The following is a 23484-nucleotide window of genomic DNA, read 5'->3' as shown; positions in this document are numbered from 1 at the left end:
TTCATGTGCAGTATTAGAAGCACCACCCACAGTGACCTAAATAATAAACTGTGTAGGATTAACACCTCCTGAGATCATCGACGAAAAAATTGGAACTCTAAAAGCGTCATGAAGCTGACTCTGAAGGCAACGGCGTTTTGAAATCCTTGTAGTTTGTGCTAGAAAATGTAATTAGATGTGTTTCAAAGTCAAACAGTTATAGTCCAAAATACCGATGTGTTACGTATGCAGATATTTGGGAGGAAAATACAATTGATTTATCCTTACAAGTTATAAAATGAGGTGAGATCAGCAAAAAGCATTTTAGGTCTGTCTCCTCTGACCGCTGGACATGTTGCATCAGCAAACCGTAATCCTGGGTATAATTAGGAATGCATAGAAAATGAACTGACAAATAACTGCTAACAAAATATTATTTTGGAAAGTCCAGCCAATGACAATTACTTTAATTGGATAAGTCTCTCATGATGAAAATCTTCTGAATAAGTTAAATCAGAGATATTTTTCATTGTTTTCTCAAAATAACCTCAAAAGAAACACCTATTTTCCCTCAAAAGACCAAAATACAGTAAGTCAAAGGTACTGACATTTTCTGTAAGAACTCTACTTGTGTCAAAGATAAAGACATCAAATGCACTATCATTCATTTCTCTCCGAGTTTTCTTAAATATACCCTCCTGGAGGAGGTGAGGATGAAGTAAACGGTCACATGTTCAGACGTAATGAGAGGCGATTTCTTATGGGCTGAACATGCATTCTTAATGCTGCAATAGGAGATGTTTGTTTTGCGACCGCCTTGTAGCATACAGTAATACACCACTGAATGTGTATTTTGCGTCTTTACACATTAAAATCCCCCTATAGGATAATGTAAAGACAGTCAAGACCTGCACATTAAAAGCGATACATGCACATAACCTTTCAGGTTCTCCATCATTCTAATGTGTTTTGAGGGTCGCGAGACACATTTCTCGCGGAGAGACGTGAGTGGAGTTACAGCGCACTACGGCTATTGTGCCTTGCAGACGTATGAAAACCAATTGAATATTTTGTAGCGTTAAAACCCCAGACTTCAAAGCACAGTCTTGGGATTTCGCGAGGTAAACACAAGTGTGTAATTGAGAAGATGCACAGTTTTAACTTGACTCAGACAACCATAAACACAATCTAGGGCTACCAACCGTCTTCTAAATTGACCTAATCAGAAAATAGAGTTTGCTTGTGTCTCATTTAATTGCCACATAAATCCAGCTGCTGTGTGAAGGTCCAGATGTTTGTTAGAAAACATTAGTGAACAACCAGCCCAGCAGGCAGGCCATGCATGAAGTTATTGAGAAGCTTAATGCAGTGTTAGGTTATAGAACAGTATCTCAGGCTTTGGACATTTAATCCATCACCTGGAGGTGGGACAAACTCTGCACATCTGTAAACCAGACAGTCAGGGCAAGCAGAGCAATAAGAAGAGAAGCAGTAAGGAGGCGTATAGTTACTCTGAAAGACCGTCTAGGATCCACGGCTCAGATGGAACAATCTGTTAACATGCACTCTATAAAAACTTGTCTTTTGTAAAGTTGGCAAGACAAAGGCCCCTGTTAAAAGATGTCCTAAGAAATGCTGTCTGCAGTTTGTAGCAAGTCTGATATGTTACTTGATATGGCCTACATGCAACAAATTATCATTACACATTCCATACAAATCCAAAGGTAAAACATGGTGGTTATAGTGCTATGCTTTAGGGAAGTCTTGATAGAAGCTTGGATTGAGTTAAGCCCCTACTCCGTCGTCCAGCTTCACTCTCACCGGATGTTGTCTGGTTTTGGTTTTCCGTTCAAAAATTAAGAATCAAAGAAAAGTTGTAAGAGAGACGAATCCACACAGATCTGGACGATGGTGGACATGGTGGTAAGAGTTTGTCACGATGGGTTCGATGGGTTCAATTCCCGCTCCCTTCACCTCTGTCAATGAGTCTTTAGGCACCGCCTTGCCTGCTGGTGGTGGTCAGAGGGCTCAAGGGGGCAGGTGCAGGGCAGCCTTGCCTCTGTCAGTGTGTCCCAGGGCAGCTGTGGCTACTATCCAGTAGCTCACCACCATCTGCTTATGAATGCGTGTGTGTGTGTGTGTGTGTGAATGGGTGAATGACTAAATGTAGTATGTAGTGTTTTGGGGTCTCTGTAGTTGATCTCTGTAGTTGATAAAAAGAAATACATACCATCGACCATTTTCTGTGTCTGGCTGCTAGGTAGCATTCTTCTTTGAATACATGTGCTTGCTTGCAAATGTTTGTTGGAAAGTGGGTAGAAAAACAAGCTAGTATGCACCACATGTCAATTCTAAAGAACATTTAAATTCATGAATTTAATACACTGTAAGCAAATGCATACTATATTGTGAAGACTGACTGTTAATTATGGGGCCTCATAAGAAGAAATGCTGGTTTTAGGTGAGGTTCAGGGTCAGGCTATAGAAATGAATGATGAACAAACTAAAGTCCATGCAAAGTCATTGTGAAGATAGACAGAAATACTTTGTATATGTGTGTGCGTGCGTGCCTGCGCTTGTACTCGAGAATGCAAGAAGTCATTCTCACATTTTCCTTGAGTGCAAAAACAGGCATATAAATGTGCTTTGTGCCTACACATCTTTAATCCACCTGGCCCCAGGACGCAGGAGTGACAGTTGAGGGAAGATTTATTGTTGCAGGTGGAGGGTGGGGAGAAATCTGGCTGCATCAGTGAGCCAGACCTCAGAGTGGGCAGGCAGGTTGCAGTGCAGAAAACAATTCACGCTTTAGGGCAGACATTCAAGTTTGCTAGGACTAGTAACCTATTTCAATCTGGAATCACCCTGGGTGACAGAAGAGGTTCATCCAGCGCCGTTGCTATCCATATGAGTGCCCTGAGCACAAATACTGAGTGTGTGGTACTGCTGCTGTAAACAGGATCGTTTTCAGAGCTGATTTAAGCCAGGAAGTAGTTTCTGTACGTCTCTGGTTTTCAGAGACTTTGTTGCAGAGCTGTAGAGAAATGGAAAGTCAAATCAATATAATTACATACATTCCAGTTCAATAAAATGTGTAACAAAGTGCTCTACATTTCAGTTTATTAAAAAGTTACCTAAGGAAGACCAAGCTATTGCATCAAGTCCCTGCCTTTGCGGCATTTCTCCTTCCGAATGAGCAGGTGGTTACAGTAGAAATGAACAACTCCATTTTAACGGGGATGAACTTCCTATAGACTTTCAGTGTCCCAGACCAACTGGGGATTTGACGAGACAAACCAGAAACACGAGTAACACAAACAGACTGGCCCAAAGTAAGGAGATGACGGCAGCCTCAGGTGTCTCGTCGACAAAGCAAGTAGAGGAATTGCTGCCCCCATTATAGATCTGATCTTCTCATGAAGTCCCGCAAAATTTCAAAGGCCCTGTTCTTATTAGAGTTTTTAAAATGGCAAATAAATGGCTAATGCTAGAAATAATTTCTTGATTTTAGTCCCATGCTACTTGTTGTTTCAATCCAGTGCTCTCCATCTGGCTCCGTCTGATTTTAAAATATAAGTTGCCTCTTTTTAGTTTCATCTCTCCAGTTGGACAGTTTACAGCAACGTACAGAAAAGGTTAAACAAGACAGAGTATGAATCTCTGTAAAAGTATTATATTTAAGGTGCCCACAATCCTAATCCTCTACCCGTAAAAAAAAAAAAAATTCAAAAATAATCAAGTTTAGTACAGTAAAAAAAATAAATGAATTTCTCGATCTCTAAGAGCCTTTGGGTTACAGGTGACATCTATGGAATGAGTAACAGAGTACACATCGTATTGTTAGTGGTTGAATAGCTTCTTCAGTAGCTTTTTTTTCCACATAATGATAAAGACAGTATCACTTATAGAGATGACATGAAGTCATTGGCAGCAGTAGCTCAGCTGGTAGCTCTCTCTAGACGCAACAAAGCTGTACACCGAAAGGACACATCATAATTATAGCTACAGTGGTGTGAAAAAGTGTTTGCCCCCTTCCTCATTTCCTGTTTTTTTGCATGTTTGTCACACTTAAGTGTTTCGGAACATCAAACCAATTTAAACAATAGTCAAGGACAACACAAGTAAACACAAAATTGCAATTTGTAAATGAAGGTGTTTATTATTAAAGGAGAAAAAAAATCCAAACCATCATGGGGCCCTGTGTGAAAAAGTGATTGCCCCCCTCGTTAAAATATACTATAACTGTGGTTTTTAACACCTGAGTTCAATTTCTCTAGCCACACCCAGGCCTGATTATTGCCACACCTRTTTTCAATCAAGACATCACTTAAATAGGAGCTGCCTGACACAGTAAAGTCCACCAAAAGATCCTTAAAAGCTACACATCATGCCGAGATCCAAAGAAATTTAGGAACAATTGAGAAAGAAAGTAATTAAGATCTATCAGTCTGGAAAGGGTTATGAAGCCATTTCCAAATAAATGTTTCTCCTTTAATAATAAACACCTTCATTTACAAATTGCATGTTGTGTTTACTTGTGTTGTCCTTGACTATTGTTTAAATTGGTTTGATGTTCCGAAACACTTAAGTGTGACAAACATGCAAAAAAACAGGAAATGAGGAAGGGGGGCAAAACACTTTTCACACCACTTATGTATAAGTTCTATAAATACAAAATAAATGTGAGAAAAATCAAAAAGAACATAAAGTTGATGGCAGCAATAACTGAAGAAAATGCTTAGATGGAGAACAGTCAGGGAGATGGAAAAAGAAAACTGGTCGAGCAGACGGAGCTTATAAAATATGATATTTGTATTGTTTATTTTTCAATATTATGCTAGTGAAAGAAGGCAACCAAAGAAATCTGTTAAATATGGAATTTAATCAAGAGTTGCATGGACAGACGGAGGGATACTCCGGCTCTCAGTTAAAATGACGCACTTTACAAAATCAGATCCACAGCCAAGTGTCTTGGACGCTTGGCTCGGCTTGAAGGGAGTTTTGCGGCAGAAAACGTCCCTGCACAGAACCTAAGCAGGGCGTTTAAATAAATCCTTATCATGCCTTACATATGACGTTGGGAAATTGGAGCTGAAAAAAAATAGACACAAACTCCCTACAGATGGATTAGTGTGGTACTTTTAACATGGCCTCACACTATTGTCTGGTGTGCACATATGCATCTTCAAAACTTATTAAACTATCAGGTGTCCCTTCATTCTCACTCAAAGCAGTGGCTGTCAGTAGGAATCTGAGTGCTTTATCTGTGTCTCCTTAGGCACACATACACATATGAGTGATACAGGATGAAAGATGGTTAAAATAACAACCAATAGTGCAAGTTTCACAATCTCAGTCAGTTTATCCATTTCCATCATCACCTGCATAGCTGGAATAATTTTTTCTATTTATTTTTTTTCAATATTGGAGTTAAAAAGAGTACGTTTAAAGGTCCCCATGTACTCAGCCGTATCTCACTCTCCACGAGGAGAGGACCCGAATGCAAACGTCCAATGGACAAGTTAACTCAAAGGTAAATTCTTTGCAACTCTGAAAGTGGCTACGTAGTTAGGTTTCAAGACGAGCACAAACTCTTTGCATATCTTTTTGCAGCAACAAGTGCTTTCATACTAGAAAAATCCTTGCAATCACTGTGAAGAAGAATGTGGTCTTAGGAACCTTTAGGATATTCTGCAGAACCCCTGACTGGACTGATAAAAATACTTTTTAGCATCAGTTGTTTTTACCTATTTTATCCTGGAAGGTTTACAATACCTTCATCACCTCAAACCAGATCAGAAACCCTGAAGTTACAATAAGTATCTTAGTTAAAAACGTTGCCCAACATCACTCTCTGTTTTTGCCTGCATCAGCAGGCAGGCAAACGCAGATTAGCTTGTTTGAGCATATCAAAACTGTTGAATTACATCCAAAATGTACGCATTAAGAAATCCTGACACTCCTATCTTGCCAAGTAATAAAGAATCCATAGCGCAGCGCGACTGTCCTTTGAAAAAAAGCAGAAGAGCAAAGACATGAGTCTCAATTTTGAACAAAATAAGAAATGGTTTTTGGGTACGTCTCTGAAAAGGCCCAGATTGTTATATTTTGCTTAATAATATTATGTATGTTTTTATACTAATGGCTTTGGTCAAATCTTGCCTGGAATAATTAGTCAAGTGAATAAATAATTTAAGAAGAGCGTATTGAGCATGTTTATAAGGAGTGTGTGAACATTTTAATAAAAGTTTTTCACCTAGTGGCTATTCTGAGATGTCAAAGTTGTTGTTGAGTCATTTAGGGAGCACAGTCGCACTGATGCTGTTTGATGCCTTTAATTTTTGTAACATGTTTGTGTCAAGGTTGAGACTGACATGACAAAAGCCTGTCTGCCGATGCCAACCTGACCCCTGACCTCACAGTGTCTCCAGTGGCAAAGTTCTTATTTTCCAGAAGTAAAGCTTGAAATACATAAGTAGTATAGACAACAAATTACATTCAACAGTTCTAATGTAGCAATTAAACTCTTTATATCTCAGTGTTTCAGGAAAATATGATCAAAGTGTGATTATTATGAAGAGTGTCAGACAACTCTCACATGTAAGTAATCCCAAAACCCATACATTTTAATATCTTTTAATGGTGGTAATAGTCTTTTGTACAGCTTCTTTGAAAAGTGATAACCCAATATAAGAGAAGTTAAATATTAATATAATTTTGTACTGAATTGTGTGTTTGTTGAAAAACTCAATAATCCACTGTCAGAATTGTATAATCTAACATTTGTTGCCATTCTCCAGAAATACATCTGTATGTCTGCGCCTTGTATCCCTACTGTGCATGACAATTTTTATTATTTTCAATTTCATACTTTTCATTAAGCCCAAATTACTACATTAAAATGTCTTTCAATTGTTCTTATGTGACATTACGTAATGTGTTTCCATTAGCAGAAACTCATAAAGGCTTCAAGGTCTGTGTGTCATAGGTAAATACATAATATTCAACTAAAATGATTGGTTCATCATGTTCTAATTTAGGAGTTTGTATTATTCGGAATGGGATTAGAGCAAGCCAAAAGTTACAGACGTACCTCGCAGACTTGTCAGAGTGTTTGAGAAATCCGTCTCCGTTTCCTCGTGTTTAGACTGGCATGTTCTTTTTTTTTTTTTTCCAAACTCCAGGACACACAGCAAGACAGGGAACAGAAAAAAAAAAAAAAACATCTGAGAGGTATCAGTTCCATTTGACTGATACTGGAATGGAAATTGCTTAGCTTGATCTCTATGCCTCAAATTGAGCACAGCCCATTTCTGGGATGGCAGTCTGTGCCCAAACGATCATCCCTCAATCTGATCTTCTCATTTCAACTGTTATTATCGCCGTGTAAACTGTGCTAAAGTGCTACTCACACATGCATAAAATTAAGCTTAATGTTGCTAAGACTAACACCGATAGTCAAATTTCCAATTGTTAAAGAAAAAGAGTAATAAAAATTTGTAGTGAAAGTCTCTGTTCAAAGCATAAACTTAATTAATTTAGCTCTTCAGTCAACTAATTTCTTCATTCTCATTTCTCACAAAAACCTATTAGACTTTCCCCCCAAAAGTAATTGTTAAATCAGCCTCTCAGAGCATTTACTTATCCAATCATTGAAACATCCGTCCCATATTTGCTTCCTGCTAGATGAAGCACTTCTGTGTGAACAACTACCAACCCTAAACAATGCTGCAGCAACATTTAGGATGTAAAAAGAAAGTATTTAGGAGATTGAATTGATTCTCTTTTGTACTCTGTGAGGCGAGATTGGCTGCAAGGCTTCAAAACAAGCCACTAAGGCGCACTGATTCCCTGTTGATGGCTTTCATACTTTCAAGGCTTTTCAAAAACAAACCCTGGATGTGGATAATGCAGGATGATTTGAGCTTGACCTTCAAACAACTTTTACGTCCATTATATGTCTCTAGCTGAGTTGGTCAAAACTCGACAGGCATTGGCAGATTAGATAAAAAGGAAACAATTTTGACAAATTTAACTCTGTGTAGGCCTGTACCAAAATGTTCCCCACCCCTGATGCTTCTGTGGTTACATATTTGCAGATCCGCACACGCCTGTGTCAAGGAGTTTCCACACTCCAAGTCCACACTGTTGTTTTCAAAACCCTTTAAAATCTTTGCTTACATTTTTATTTTGAAAGCAGGACTTTATATCTTTCTTCTCAAAACTTGTAACGATTGTACTCAAATCTTCTTAGACTTAGTCTCTGCTTGGAGAAACTCTTTGAGAGTTGGTTGTGTGAAGAAACTCCTGCCTAAGATCAGAAGGTTGTTAGTAATCAGCAGCACACTACAGAGCAGAAAGCTGACGTCGTTGTTTCTCCCTACATCCAGTGGGTGGCGCTGGTTGCTACAGTCAATAGTAGCCACACAGGCACACCCGGTAGAAGGAAACAAAAGCACCTAGTACGACACTTTCATTCTATTGGCTGAGAGGTTTCCAGGCGACAGCGCCAAAAGGCAGTTCCATGTTTCGTAAGCGAGCGGAGGTTAAGTGTGAGCGCGAGGAGACATTTTGAGAACAATCATTACAAGTTTTGAGAAAAAAAACATGAATTCCTGCTATCAAAATGAAAATGTAAGCAAAAGTATTAAAAGTTTTGAGAACAAAAAACATGAAATCCAATTTTGACATTTTTTTGCCAGAAAAATTTGCCCCATAATCCTGACACGTTTCTCTATTCTCCAAACCTAAACTCAATTCTCATTATTGTCATAAACTTATTTCCTAACCCAAAAAATATGTTTTTACATTGTGCGTCCATGATAAAATGTCCTCACAGCTACAAATGTTGATTGTTTGTCTAGAGTAAGTCCTCACAACAACAGCTAAGCAAGTTCACGCACACACACACAAACAGGAATGTCACATAGAGGTCAGCAGGACAGTGCCTGATACCGTATCAGCATATCTGCCAAACACATGCCTGCTGGGAGCGCAGAGAATATTACACCTATTGATATCACAGCATGTCAGAGCATTCAGATCATTTCAGAGCTGCATCTTAAACCAGCTTCCTAAATAATTCATGTCCCCTTGTCGTGCTTTCATTGACTGACTTTGCAACACTTTGTGCAGCATTAGCAGGGAGAAACATGGAAGGCCCTGTGATCACATCAGATGGGGAGACGCCTGCTTGACAGCAAAGAAGCTTGAGGTTTTTAAAACCTGCAAACAGACACAGCCATTTGTGTGGCGCGCGGTGACTTGAGGAAAGGCGACTGATTTAAGCTGTCTGATAAATGAAGACAGAGGCGGATGCCGTTACCTGAGATCAAAGTTGAGACCGTGCGATCCTCTTCATGCCCGGAGCATTGCGGTTCTTCTAAATTTAAAGTAAAGACGAGTCGGGTTCCTGAGAAAGAAAGAAATCTGAACCACTCCGCTACGRTTAAGACAAATAATTATGGATCAAATATGCGTAATTTCACAATAAATTTGACATGTAGCTGAACTATGTTTCTCTCCCACTCATCCAAATCCATGTTAATGGGAATTTAGCAGCCTCATTGCCAGGGGAGCGAGGCTGCTGCACATCAGGATTCATCTCAATTCATAAACTGATACATTCTTCCAGATGGCAGGAGAAGAAATAACACATGGAAGGGGTGGAACAGATATCTCACAATACTGACAACTTTTTTTTTTCTTGCATATCTACTTGAAAATGGCTTTTATGGAAGACGGTAAGATCTGGCAGACTGTCTCAACCCATTCGCCCCTTAAGTTGCTAAATATTCCTGGCAGACGATGTGCAGTCGGCATGTCAAGATATGATGGAGCAGGTCAGAAAGCTCTCAATAGTCCCAAGGTAGAAGAAAGGGAGGAAGGGTGGAGCTCTCATGTGCTCCAGCCTCCTGAGGAAGAGCTTTCCTGGCCAAGTGTGCCGGGCTGGGTATCCAGGAGAAAACTCCCAGTCATCCAGAACCAACCCAAATAATGTGTGACTGCTTTTCTCCGTAGGGGATTGATGTTCTGTTTTTCCACAAAACAGTTTTCGTTTTGTTCCCCGACACCTTCCCACCAATGGTTCCACCTCTACGCCAGGATGTTTGTACCAGTTGTTGCAAACTTAATGTGCTTTTTTTTTTTGTCCTGAATCTGGCAATACAGTAAAGTCTCTGCAGATAACAAGGGACTGAACACAAATCCTTAAGGGACCTCTGAGCTCATTTGACCTGAAAGCCTTTTTGTGCTGCTGTCATATTGATTTATTTAAAAATGTATAACTGGAACTTTCAGATCTGTTTGGAAAGTGATGTTTTAAAGCCTCAATGCAAAAAGCTGGACTCCGAGCTGCTGTGAGGAAACTGGGTTGAAGTCTTGCGAGAACTCAGACGAGGTACTAGCTGTTCTTTTATGTGAGATTTTTATGTGAGATTTTTTGTGTGTGTGTAGTTCACTGTAGAATCATCTGACACAACAGGCAAACTGTAAGGTTAGAGAAAAGGCGGGATGCTATTGAGCCTCTCTGTCACCACGTCGACTCGTTGTTGACGACATATAGATCAGCACTACAGATCAGTAGCTGCTGCTGTTACAGTTGTTTTGGTGCAGGTATGACGGTGGCCATGTTAAACAACACAGGCAAAATAGTCTTTTTGAGAGAGATCTTTAAGTTGTGTGCAAATCTTTGCTAGTTTAGCAGTATAGACATTCAACTCACAAAGCAGAAAATGATCAGCTGCTGCTGCTGCCTTGTAGATTTAGATTTCCTCTAACATCGCCTGTGTCTTCTTAGAACTTGTGAGGAAATGCTGGGGTAGAGGAGTTGATTTTCATCGCTGATGTTTTCTCAGAACTTGTAATTTTGTCTTTTTTTTCCCCAGTCTCTGGCTTTTTTCATCTGGTTTAGGCATTAGGAAGGTTTCTAGTCATAGATAGGTACCAAAAAAATTGCAAAATCTTTTCGGTTAGGTTCATCTAACACTGAAAAAAAAAAAAAAAAAAGATCAACAGTCTCTCTGTTTTCCCGCTGAAACATCCAGAAATATTTGGATTGCTTAATAATGTAAAAGGAGTAAAATGTAATTTACTTATCTAAGTCTGTCTTAAGTCTCACAAAGGTATATTATAGGCACCTCCAAAAACCTGCAAGCTGAGATCTGAGAACGACACTCAGATGATGCTTTCATTTTGGTGGTCGAGGTTCGTGCCCTTTGTTTTTACAGCTCAAAGATCAAATCGGGGAGATAGGCATGCATTTTGCCAATAACGGTTCTCTACTTTCACATTACGGCAGCCATTTAAACCAAAACGCAGCGTTGTTTAATGTCGCCTCAGTGGGCCGAGTTCAGCTCTCAGTTTAAAAGCAGCGATGTCAGAAATGATTCGCTCCAATCACGAACAAAATCACTCAAATGTTTCTGAATAACAGTAAGGACAATAGAGTAAATATTATTATGTTGTATTATATCTCATAACACTTTACTGCACATTGAGCCTTCCGGCATCGGCCTCTCATAAATGTGATCCATAATTTTGCTCTTGGTGTGCCAAAGAAATTCTGAGCTTTTAACAGATGACTGAGCCCACTGAATGAGCTGTCTAGATTCAGTCCAGCCATAATTTTCTTGAGTATTAGTTTGCTTTGGTCAGAGGCCTGTTCATTGTTAGCGCCGGTCACTCTTGCATGATGTGAATAAAGATTAGCGCGGATTATCTGACAGGCTCCCCCATTGTCTTGGTTGTTGATGTGGTGCTGCAGGAAATTATACTGAAATGAAATGAATAGGAATAATAACTATAAAATGTTGCAGCCATTCATAAAGATGCTGATTTGAGAGGACTTGCTAATAAACCTTTTTTATTTTTATTTTTTTCCCCTTCGACTCGACAAATAGTCACGTTTGTGTGATGCATCAACAATGATTCATGCGAGCAGAACAAAAAAAGAAAAAAAAAACAATGCTGTTCTAATTCATCATTTCTGCATGCTTGGCACGGTTTCTCACGCTGGAACTTTGGCAAGGTCATTGGATCTACATGACCCAGTGTGCAGCAGAGCAGAGGACCTGAGGGGTTTCAAAAACATATATATATATTTATATTTCCAATGACTTAGATGAATTAGACTACAGTCCTATTATATCTTTATGTTAAAACAAACTGCAGGAATGCTGGCTTAGACAAGTGCATGTGTGGTGGTTTTATTTTGCCATTGTGCAGTGCCTTTCAAAAGAGTCACTGAACATTTTTGTATTTTGTGACGTTACAACTGTAACGTTTAATGCATTTTATTGGGATTTCACATGAACTATGTCAACACAAAGTAGGATGTAGTTCTGAAGTGGATGAAAAATAATAAATGCTTGTAACCATCTATTACAATAATCTACTTGATATTTTTTTTTTATGTCTGAAAAATTCAAAAGTCTGGTATGCATTGTATTTAGCCCCTTTTTTTTACTCTGATGCATCTACATAAAATGTAACTTTCTCAATTAGAAAAAGGAATCCAGCTCTCCAATGAAAGCCTCAAATGCTTCATAGAGAACATTAATGAGCAAAAAGCATTAGGAGCACGGCGGACGGGTCGGGAAGGGGGTTGTGGAGATGTTTTAAGAAGGTTAGGTTATAAAATAATATGCCAAACTTTTAGTGTGGCACGACTGCAAAATTACCAAGAAATTGTCATCCAGCTAAGCTAACCTAACTTAAGGCTACAGCATGTAGCATTTGTGCTTTTTACATATTTCTTAACATGTTCACTATGTTATGTCAGCATAACATAAGACAGGCAATCTGTGAAAAATCCAGTTCCTTCTGCAGTCTGCAGAAATACGCAGCTCAAGTAGAAACAACCAATCAGAGCCAGGAGGAGGATCTTAACGCTGCTAACACCCTCCCGCTTGATCTTTGCTACACTACAGCACAGGCTAGCTAACATTGCTACCGATGACTTCAGATAAACGGTTTTCGTGCAACTGCAAGTTGCTTTTTCTGCTAATAGCACAGCTGCATCACGTACACAGGCAATATTGACAGCGCTAAGACCCTCCTTCTGGCTCTGATTGGCTGTTTCCGACAACCAATCAGAGCAAATGGTTCATACTGCAGCTTTTACAGTATGAATTCCCTTCACAAGAGGACTGAACAGCAAGTCAAATCAGGCACCAAATGCAGATTAAATCAGAGATTTTGACACAGAAAAGCATGGAATCAGACAGAGAAGTTGGTCATTTGTGCATTTGATATGATAATTCTCAAAAAATCAAAATGTTATGCAAGTGAATCTTCACGCGAACAAAAAGAGAAGCTAAACAGAGCCCGTCTTGTCTGCTGCGATCTCACAGCCTGTCTGTCTGTGACCCACTCAGCTGAAGGTCAGCTCTCCCTCAGACCGGCATCAGGCTGATATAGACCTGACTGCAGCAAAGCACTGTTCATCAATAACTATGACCTGCAAAAGCAAAGTGCTTCGTTTATGAAGCAGGAAGGCTGTTCTGCTGGTAAGTTTGATCTACCCGTGATAATTAATTGGGAGCTCCAAAGTGAACATGTGCTGAGCCAATTTTTTCTGGTCAGAGAATGTTTTCACGGAGAGGAACAAGCTCATGTTCTCCTGCCGTTTCTGTACATACTTCCCCAGCTGCTGTTTGTTGTTATACTGTAAGTGAGAAATTTAGGGTCGTATTTGAATATTAACTTTTTTATTATTAGTATTTTTACAAAAAGGATTGTTTTATGGTTTTAATATGAAACATTTATGTTACTTTTTCATAACAAAAATACTTGAAGATAACTGACGGAAGACATTTTGGGAGAAAAAAAGTGGGAAGACATGAGTACCCTTGGTGGATTTCCACTTTATTAGTGGGGTATGAGGTAGACAATTCTGTGTGCTTTTTTCACACTTTGACAAAACAGCCACACTTTTATTAGTACAATTGTCAAAAGAATAGCACCAGCCAACATCAAGACAAGTTTGAAAAAGAAGAAAGAATCGTCTGGTGTTTTGTTTTTTTTTATCAGCTCAGGCAATGGCCTTTACATGGTGTCGTAAAAACGTCATCAGATCTTATTTTCCGTGACAGAGGGGAGGTTTGCCAACGGGAACCTCAGCTCACCTCCTCCTTCCACCCATTGACTCTAATTAAGACCACTTATCAGGATTTTGCTGAGGTCAGGAAGGGGTTTAATTTAAAAACCATTAAGATGTGGGCATCGTCAGGACTTGGGCTGCATCCCAGCCAGATATCATTTTAATTAAGTCTTATCTTTGACCATTTTCTCTCGCACAAAACGTCATCATAATTACACAATAACAACTTTTAAATAAACCGAACAACAGGCTTGATGAATAGGTTTAGGCAGGCCGGTCATTCAACCAGCTCTGACTTATGCATTTCAGGGATTTTTTATTTTATTTTTTTTCATGTTAGCTAAGGACTTCTATCATTGTGACACCGAGGCATTGTGCATAAAACCTTGAAATGTTGAAGTGAAAAGAAAACAGCTGACATGGAAAGTGCAGAGTATGTGTCTCTCTACCTTAACCGCTGCTTCTGCTGAGCTGAAAATGTTAGGGTGGATTCACACAATCGATCAATAAACTGTCTCAAAAGCCCTTTTATTCAGATAGCATTTTTTTTTCTGGTTTTTTTTTTTTTGGTTGTCTTGTGTGGTGCTGCACATTGTCTTTATATGCTGCAATGCCTCTTATGTAAAATAAATGGTAAGTGGAAGGAGCCCGATCAACAGAAGATAGTCCGCAGCTTGCAAATACAGGCCCGTCCGTGTCTTCACACTTACACAAACACTTGACACCAGACGAGAACAACACAGTTCGTTACTTGTGTCTCTCTCCCATGAAGGCATCCGGTGCCGTCACAGCGCTGTCGTTTCTCTCCGTGCCTATCCAATATCTTAACAGTCTGTCAAACTGACATTAAGGTAAAGAAATTAACTTGTTCGTGCTTCTCGTGAGACCCAAAAAAAAGCTGTCATCGTAATCGTGAGAGCTGCTGTTCCACACGCGGCAGCGTGCCTCCCCGCCGTCCCTCGTGGCCGGCAGCCCTTCCACGCATACAGATCGGAAGATGGAAGGAGGAAAGAGCGGGAGCATTAGTAAACAACGCTCCCCGCGAATTAGTCTGAGAGAAATTCGGAGTCTGATTAACTTTAGCACTTTCCTTTCAAAGCAGCCTCTTCTCCTCGATGAAAGTGGTGGTTTACACTCCAAACTAATTATGTGAGAACTGGCTTCTTTTTTTTTTTTTTTCTTTGTTTTTTACAAAAGACCTCCTGTAGCTGACCAACAAGGTTGGAAATTTACTCCAAATTGAACTGTTGGCATGTTCTACTCAGAACGCAATGTGGGAGCTACTGCCTTTTCTTCAAAGTCTATGAGACAGTTATGCAATGTTTAATTAAATACATCACAGTAGAGCTTGCTAAGCAGAGGTCAATTACTAATAAAATATGTGTCATCTGAGAAAGAATGACTTAAACCATTAACTCAAAGGGTGAAATGGAATGTAATAGGCTGCTCAGCATTCCTTTATGGATTGGAAACTCCACCCAAGGTCAGTACACCCGGTATATATGGACCAAAACAAAACCGTGTTTTAAAGTCGGGAGTTTTATCGGACAACCTAACTAAAATGCAGTGCAAATATGTCCTATCAAGATGGCTCAAAAAGCCATCCATTTGAAACAAATTCGAGTCTCTTAAGATTGACTTTCTGTCGATACCGAGTGTTAGTCCGACACATGCATTTACCTCCAGGGCACAGCTGCAAACTGGACGTTGCAAGCACATGAAAGTTGTTGAAATCAATGCCACACATCCTTGATTCTCTGCTGGGAGAGAAGTTACTTGTTCACAACCTGGTAGTAAACTATTTTTTTTTCTTCTTCTTCACCTCTGGTAGCAGTGTGTCTGATGTCTACTATCAAGAGGATTGAGTCTTATTCTAAGCCCAAAATGCAATAAAACCTCACCTTCTTTTCAGAATCCGAATCAGCTCTATCCACCAGGTTTTGTGCGCACAAACAAGGAATATGAGTTCAGTTTCACTCTGCTCTCCACAAACATTTAAAACGGACGTATAAGAAGGGAAATAAAAATATATTTTTTTGTAATCTTGAATGTACACATTGTTTTTACAAAAGAGAGTGGTATAGTTTAATTACAAATTGAATTAAAAAAAAAATCACATTTAATACAGACCACTACAAGAGTTCTTTCCTGCCCATGAAATTACAAGTTGGGATCAAAAATGAATTTTTGAATTTATGTTTAAATTGTTTCATCAGAGTGAAGAAATTTCAGAGTGAAATCAGCCAGTGATTGGCTCATTACCTGCGGAGGCGGGTACAGATCAGATGAGTCATCTTCCAGAACTATATTCGGTTGAATTTCATTTCCACTGCGATGGACCAGCGAACTGTCCAGGGCGTAACCCACCTCTCGCCCACTGACCACCGGAGATGGGCACCTTAACTCCTCGCGACCCCACATGGGATAAGCGTGTTGGATAACGGATGGATGAATTTTATTTTCATTCAGTTTAAACAACATCAACAAGCCGAACAAAGAATTCACATTGTGCCATCAAGAAAATCCTATCACACAAGTAGTTAAATGACTTCACTGGCTCCCTGTTTGCGCAATGATATATTTTCAATCTTTTTCTTTTTATTCTTTTTTATCATCTATAAGGTACTGAATGGCCTCGGGCAAAGATAATCTGAATTGTTTTCATCATGTTTGGGTGAGCGCTGAATTTCTATAACACAAAATGAAATACATTGGGTTTATTTGAGACAGTCAAGGATAACAGACAGATGGAAGTCAACGTGTAACATAATCATTTTAGGCTTTAATTTTAACTTCTTGACACTTTTGGTTGCTTGTCTTTCAAAAGCAAAGAGAAACATCTGAGTTTATCTGAGTCCATCAGAACCACAACGTTGAGGTTCGCCACCGCACTGTTGACCCGCTCACGTTCCAACGTTCCTGCCTGTATTCAGACCGACTAGAGTGAAGAACACGTTGCCAATGGAGACACTCCCACTTGGCTTGAACCTGAACAAGACATTAACCGGCTAGAATGAGACTTGACATCAGGGAAGCGACTCAGTGAAGACAGTGTTCAATTTGTATGCTGCTCAGCTCTGGAACCTGAGATGTACAGAAACCGTCGTCTCTTTTAAATCAGCTCTGAAAACAACCAGAGCTTATAGATGAAGGCCAATGACTGCTTTAGACTTGGTGAAACTTTTTCAGCAGTATTATTTCTGTCTTTTATGTGATTGTTTCGGTGATGGTTTAGTTTTTCTATTTGAAGTGTGTGTTCTTTTCTTTTACCACTTTATCTCTTTGAATTGCCCTGTGCATGAATGGTACTGAACACGCTTGCCCTGCCGTACCTTTCATTTCAGTGCCGTTTTTATCACATTCAAAAGTCATTTATATAAGCCCATATGCATTAAATGAGATGTAGGTGTCTGAAATTAGAGGTTTGACCAATACGCTTCTTTCGAAAGCTTTTATTGCATCCCAAGGGAGAGCAACACAATGTGTGAAATAGCCGTCTTTGTCACAATTGAACTAATAACGGTTTGAATGTAGCATTTAATAAATGTGGATTACAACTATGCATCAGTTGTTCAGTCAGTGATCAGAATCATTTGTTTGTGGCTGGGACTGTGCAACCCTAACCCTAATTTCCCACCATCCCACCATCCCACCAGTCTCTTAACAATTTAAAGTGTTAAGAGACTGAAGCTTTGAGGCATACATTTAAAATATCTTGTGATCTCAACCTTACAAATGAAATGATCAGAATCAGTGGGTCTGATATAAAAACAAATTATACATGTGGTTTATCCAGAAGCGTTTTTTCTTTTGTTTGCTTGTACTTTAATCATAAACTAAGAAGAATGAGGCCTTTTTCATTTTCTCTTAATAAATGAAATTGTATTTTGTTTAGTCTACGTTGTATTTACTCAGGCTGTTTCTGAGTAACTGTGTTTCCTGATGTGAAACATTTTATGTAAGTGAGAAAAAAGTGAAAACAGGAAATATGTAAGAAGAAAAAACTCGTTTCACTGAACTGTAGATCCTCAAAGCTTGGTGAGAAAAACAAGGTTCTAATAACGAAAAAAAACAACCAACAAGGAAGAAAATGTGATTTAATTTCAATCGATTTTTCTGTGCACTATTCAACTGTATTATTACAATGCTACGTCCAGTCAGATAGAACATCATTACGAGCTTCAAACTTTGTAGGTCGAGGTCATTAAAAGAGAACAGTGTTTGATAGTTTTAGAGATGGAGCATGAATGTTGTCCCTTCCTCTACCCTTGCTAGAAGATGTCCTTAACCTATTTTTTTGTCTCGCCTTTAACTTGAAACAGACTGCAATTGCATTGAAGAGAATTTAGCCAGAGGCTCTCATTTTTAATAGGAACTAAATACATTTATTGTGAAATGTCACCTAATATGTTCGCTCTATATCAGCCGGTAACCTACTAAGAAACTCCCCTCGTGATGATATTGCGCCATCCGCAGCTAAACTGGTGCTCATCAAACCCATGAGCACATATTACCGTGTAGCTGCCACTTGGAGTCGGTCCCAGTGATGTATGGATCCGTCTGATAGTTTTGGTGCTGCTATTAGTCCACTCGCCCTTTCCTTTCCCTTTTCCTGTTATATTAGCTACAGAAGTTAGAATTAGCCACCGCTGGTCATCCCAGGTAGTTCCTGGATTAGCGTCTCTGATACTGTATTACTGTGTTTTGTCTCAGACTACGTTATAAACTAATAATATGTTTTGCTTTCTAAAATGGGTGAGCTTTTTTTTTTTTTTTTTCTCTTTCTTTGAGTCGTATTTGATGTCTGTGCTGGTTAAGTACTCCAAAATCTTCACTTTGCAGAGAATCAGATCAGTGCGCCTCCATCATGCTCCCACACCATTGTGAGACACAAGGCATTCCAGCTGACCTGTGGAAAAATGTTCCACAGATCAGTATCTAAAGGTTCTTCCTACCAGAGCTGCAAGTGATGATTGAGAATGACACAAAATGATTCTCTGATTATCTTTTGGGAGTTTTTTATGTATAGTAATTGAAAGTTATTTAAATCTAACTCATTTGACATTTTCACCTCCATGTTCTGTCTTTTTCTGGAATGTCTTCCGTTTTTAAATTGTCTTTCCGAAGAACATGACGTCATGTCCACTGGGTGGCGCAGGTTGCTACAAGGGAGAAACAATAATGGCCTCAGCTTCCTGGTCGATGTTAACGCTAAACGTGCGCTAGCGGTGTGCTAACATGCGAGTAGAAAGGTTTGAGTGAACGTTACAAGTTTTGAGAAGAAAGACATGAAGTCCATCCATCCATCCATCCATTTTCTTGCACCCTTTTCCCTCAGTGGGATCGGGAGGGTTGCTGGTGCCTATCTCCAGCTATCGTTTCGGGCGAGAGGCGGGGTACACCCTGGACAGGTCGCCAGTCTGTCACAGGGCAACACAGAGACACACAGGACACACAACCATGCACACACACACTCACACCTAGGGGCAATTTGGTGAGGCCAATTAACCTGACAGTCATGTTTTTGGACTGTGGGAGGAAACCGGAGTACCCGGAGAAAACCCACGCATGCACAAGGAGAACATGCAAACTCCATGCAGAAAGACCCCAGGCCGGGAATCGAACCCAGAATACAAAAGTATTAAATGTTTTGAGAACAAAAGACATGTAATCCTGCTTTCAGACTGAAAATGTTTGCTCTCGAATTGTGGCGGAAAAATTCCCCCATAGATACGTAGCTGCCTCCTTCCCAGTGTTCTGTCCATCTGTGCTGCCCGTAAATCCGTCCTAGCTTGTGGTAATGCGCATGCGCACGTCAATGCTACGTCACACACTGCTTACTCAGCAGAGATTTCTGAGTAAGCAGTTTTATTTTATACCTGGCTTTCTTTAAGCTGCTGTATTACTTCATGTTTTTAGTTTGACAGACAGCTTTAGTTTGCCGTCTGCAAAGTCGTTACTACTGTAAACGAGTCATTGTTTGGCGGTTAATCAGGACAAAGTATGTTGTTTTGTGGGCTATTTTGTCCCTATACTATAATATTTTAGTTTAATTACACTTTTTTATTATTATTAAACCTTGCTAAATAGATGTTGGTAGCAATACTGTGTGGGATTGAAGCTGTGTAATAGCTGTGTAACACATTCTATCATTTCAGTGACCTGGCAGTTCGGTGGACACATTGTGGCTGCGCTGCATCTGGTAACAGACATGCAACGTATTAATGTACAAAAAAAATTGCGGTGATCTGTATTTATCTGTTTTTAATTTAATTCCAATAAAAACTTGTTTCCCCTGTCTAATACTGTTTTATTCATACAAACAACTCTGTATTTAAACTATTTTTTAACAGGATATTCTAATAAAAGGATTAGTGCATACATCTGTAGCTTTTAATTTTAAACGGGTAGGATATTCAGATGAATATCCGTTGTGTATATAAATTGTCCCAATGCTCAGCTAAGCCTAACGCCTAAGCTTCCACTTCAGTCCCATCATTCAAATGTTATCCAGTGTGTTGAACATTAACAAAACCTCCTATAGTTTTCTGTTTGTAAACATGACGGTAGTAGTTTTGGAGGCTGCAGTAGGAAAAGCTGACGAGGTAGCACTGATAGTCAGAACACTGGCACCGTTGCTGTGTGAATGATTGTGTTTTAAATCGTGCCGTCAGAGTTAACGTTAACACCTGCGATTAATCGAATTAGTAAAAGCCACTATCCCGTGGAGGGATACATAGTTCACAGCAATATGCTTCGGACTCCACACATGGGGAGCTACGAAAGAAGGATGTTTTCTGTGACGGTAGACGGCAACAAATGTTGAACATTTTTCAACTTCCTTTTGTCGCGCCACTAGCCCACATGTGAACATTTACATGTACAAGCTTGAAATTTCACAAGCACAATCGCTTACGCCAGTAGCTTTGATGCATGAGGTGTCAGGACTGGGTTGTTTTGTACGTTTTATGATCATCTCTTTTCATTAAATCCTCAGTATCACTCGTCAACATCTCAACCTGCTGCGTTTGGGCCCACCGATGACATGAGGACAAGTGCCTGTCACCTCTTTGTTCCACAGGAAATGAATGAAGAGGGACATTTCTAAATTAACGTTTAAGACAAAATCACTTCTCTGAATACAAAAACCTGGAAAACTGAGAACCTTTAGACATGTTTGACTTGAGACATTAAAACGTTTTTAGAAAACGTGCACACAGTGACAGGCTTTGATGTGGGACACGTGGGGCAGTTGCCCAGAGTGACATCAGAAAGGGGTGGGACACATCAGAACTAGAAAATGAAATATCAGCTGTCCCCTGACAAAAAGGTTTGCTACTACCTCTATGCATGTGTAGTGGAGTAACCTTCTCTCAGTTGCTGTTGAGTACTGGGAAATTTACTACAGGAGAGGAAATGCCACAGTACAGGATTTTCTGCTGGAAGCCAATCAGGTGCAGTGAGAAATATTCTTGAAGTAACTACTTAGCAGTTTACTTCATGTGATCTTATCACACACCTAAAGCCGTCTTTGAAGCTTGGACATATTTGAACATGACTACATGTCATGTCTATGCTTCATAAAAACAAAATACTGTACATAAATAAAAAAAAGACTAAGTCTAAGTTCTGGTTTCAGCAGGTGCAGTTAAAGTAAACTGGAAGTATTTCTGTGGTCACTTTATTTCAATTAATAAAAAAAACAAAAAAAACAAATTGGGACAAATCAGTCATCCACATTTAAAGTTTCTAACAAGCATTCTAATACATTATCTATGTTCTCTGTCAACAAAATGCCCACAAAGAAAAACCTTAAGCCCATGTTGTGGTTCGGCTTCGGCTGCTGGCTCACAATACTGAGAGCAGACCAGGTGATTGTACGGGATAGAATGCTTGGTTACATTTTATGAGCACTTATACTTCCCATACAGCAGCAATTTAACACATGAATATATTAAAACACACAATTAATCATCTGTCAGCGATTTAAAAGCATAAAAACATCGGGTCAATATCAAATCTATTATTTTCGTTGGCCAGAGAAGCAGAGTTGACAAAGTGGCAACTTTGGAGGTCTGTAGTGATATATGCTGGTGTGCATCTTTAGAAATCTTTCCAATCTTTGATGATTAGCATGTAGCTATGATTCAACAATCATGGAATATAATGGGAAATAACCCAAGGTTATGAGCAGCAGGCATATTTCAAGTTATTCAAGTGTCCCATATGCAGAACGCAGGGACCGCTTGGTGTTCCATGGACCACAACTTGGAATCCCCCTATGAATTGGCAGGTATGTCCACAGGTCCTCATGGTGCAAGAGGACCAAGACATAAGGGAGAGAGAAAGAGAGAGAGAGAGGGAGGGAGAGACAGAGAGAGAGTGAGAGAGAGAGAGAGAGACATGTGTGTACTTAATTAAAAAAGGATAGTGAGCGGATTCAGCCGCTTGCTCTGAATGCTCCCAGCTTCCCACCGTCTCACCCCGACGACAGAGAGAAAAGGACGCCGCGGGAGGGGAGGGAAACGTACAGGAGCTCAGGCTGATGCATCTGTGCCTCAGCATCCATTTCACAGAGATTACAGTCGGGAGCAGAGGAGACGGCGCGCATTTCTCCGAGAAACGCGGTGGTCTTGCTGAGAGCCGGACAGAACGCATCTCCCCCGGCAGCATATAGTGGCAGCAAAATCCGTGTGCCAGGAGCAGAGGCTGATAAGGACGCCGAAGGAATATATACGGCCGCGTTAAGTTTGGGGTTTTTCTTCTTTTATTATTATTCTCTGGAAGTTGCGCAGTGAAAGAAAGAGGAAAAGAAAGAAGCAAACAAACATGGGAATGTGTGGCTATCTGGCAGAACCTGGGAAATTCCTGGTCGTCCTCGGACTTAAACTGCTACTCCTTGTACCTGCAGGAGTTCCGGCCAGGAGCGGGGATTCTGCACTGAAGGACAACATCACCGTGAGACAGGGGGACAGCGCCGTGCTGAAGTAAGTCTCGAACTGTTTTATTTTTTTATTATGATTTCAATTATTATTCCCAAACGATGAGCTCCTGTCGGGCTTTTATACCGTGTGTTGGTCCGAGGCACAGCAGCCCAGGAGTTAAATTGGCTCAGAATAGCGCTTATGGAGCACACAGATGCTTGTTGTTGTGTGTTTAACTGTGTGCGACATAAACGAGTCCTGGTGCTAAAACTCGGTGTTTACAGCCGGGCTCGTTGCCCTTGAGTGTTATTGATCTGCTTGGTTAATATCTTGCTAAGGATGCACAGCTGATGTACTAGAGTGAAGTGTCAGCAGAGGTGTAAAAATGACGATGGGCTGCGAATGTAAAAGTTTGGAAAGATTTCTTTGGAAATGAGGGCGTAGAAAGGCCTTTTTTTTTTTTTTTTTTTTTTTTTTTTT

General features: G+C 39.9%; 1 protein-coding gene and 1 long non-coding RNA gene across 2 annotated transcripts in view; one reads left to right on the top strand and one right to left on the bottom strand.

The window, feature by feature from the left end:
• Positions 1-16782: 16782 nt before the first annotated feature.
• LOC103459914 (uncharacterized) overlaps positions 16783-23484 on the bottom strand; it is a 50366-nt gene continuing 43664 nt past the window's right edge. Inside the window, exon 3 of the long non-coding RNA XR_532828.2 lies at positions 16783-17068. This is a non-coding gene — a long non-coding RNA (uncharacterized LOC103459914). The remainder of the gene's footprint in view (positions 17069-23484) is intronic.
• The window catches only part of opcml (opioid binding protein/cell adhesion molecule-like), a 151720-nt gene continuing 150709 nt past the window's right edge, over positions 22474-23484 (top strand). The window contains exon 1 of the mRNA XM_008401855.2: positions 22474-23067. Within this exon, the coding sequence (XP_008400077.1) occupies positions 22910-23067 (158 nt within the window). The 5' untranslated portion in view covers positions 22474-22909. The remainder of the gene's footprint in view (positions 23068-23484) is intronic.

Source organism: Poecilia reticulata, unplaced genomic scaffold (assembly GCF_000633615.1).
Source record: "Poecilia reticulata strain Guanapo unplaced genomic scaffold, Guppy_female_1.0+MT scaffold_131, whole genome shotgun sequence".
Taxonomy (NCBI): domain Eukaryota; kingdom Metazoa; phylum Chordata; class Actinopteri; order Cyprinodontiformes; family Poeciliidae; genus Poecilia; species Poecilia reticulata.
This window is presented reverse-complemented; position numbering and strand designations above follow the sequence as displayed.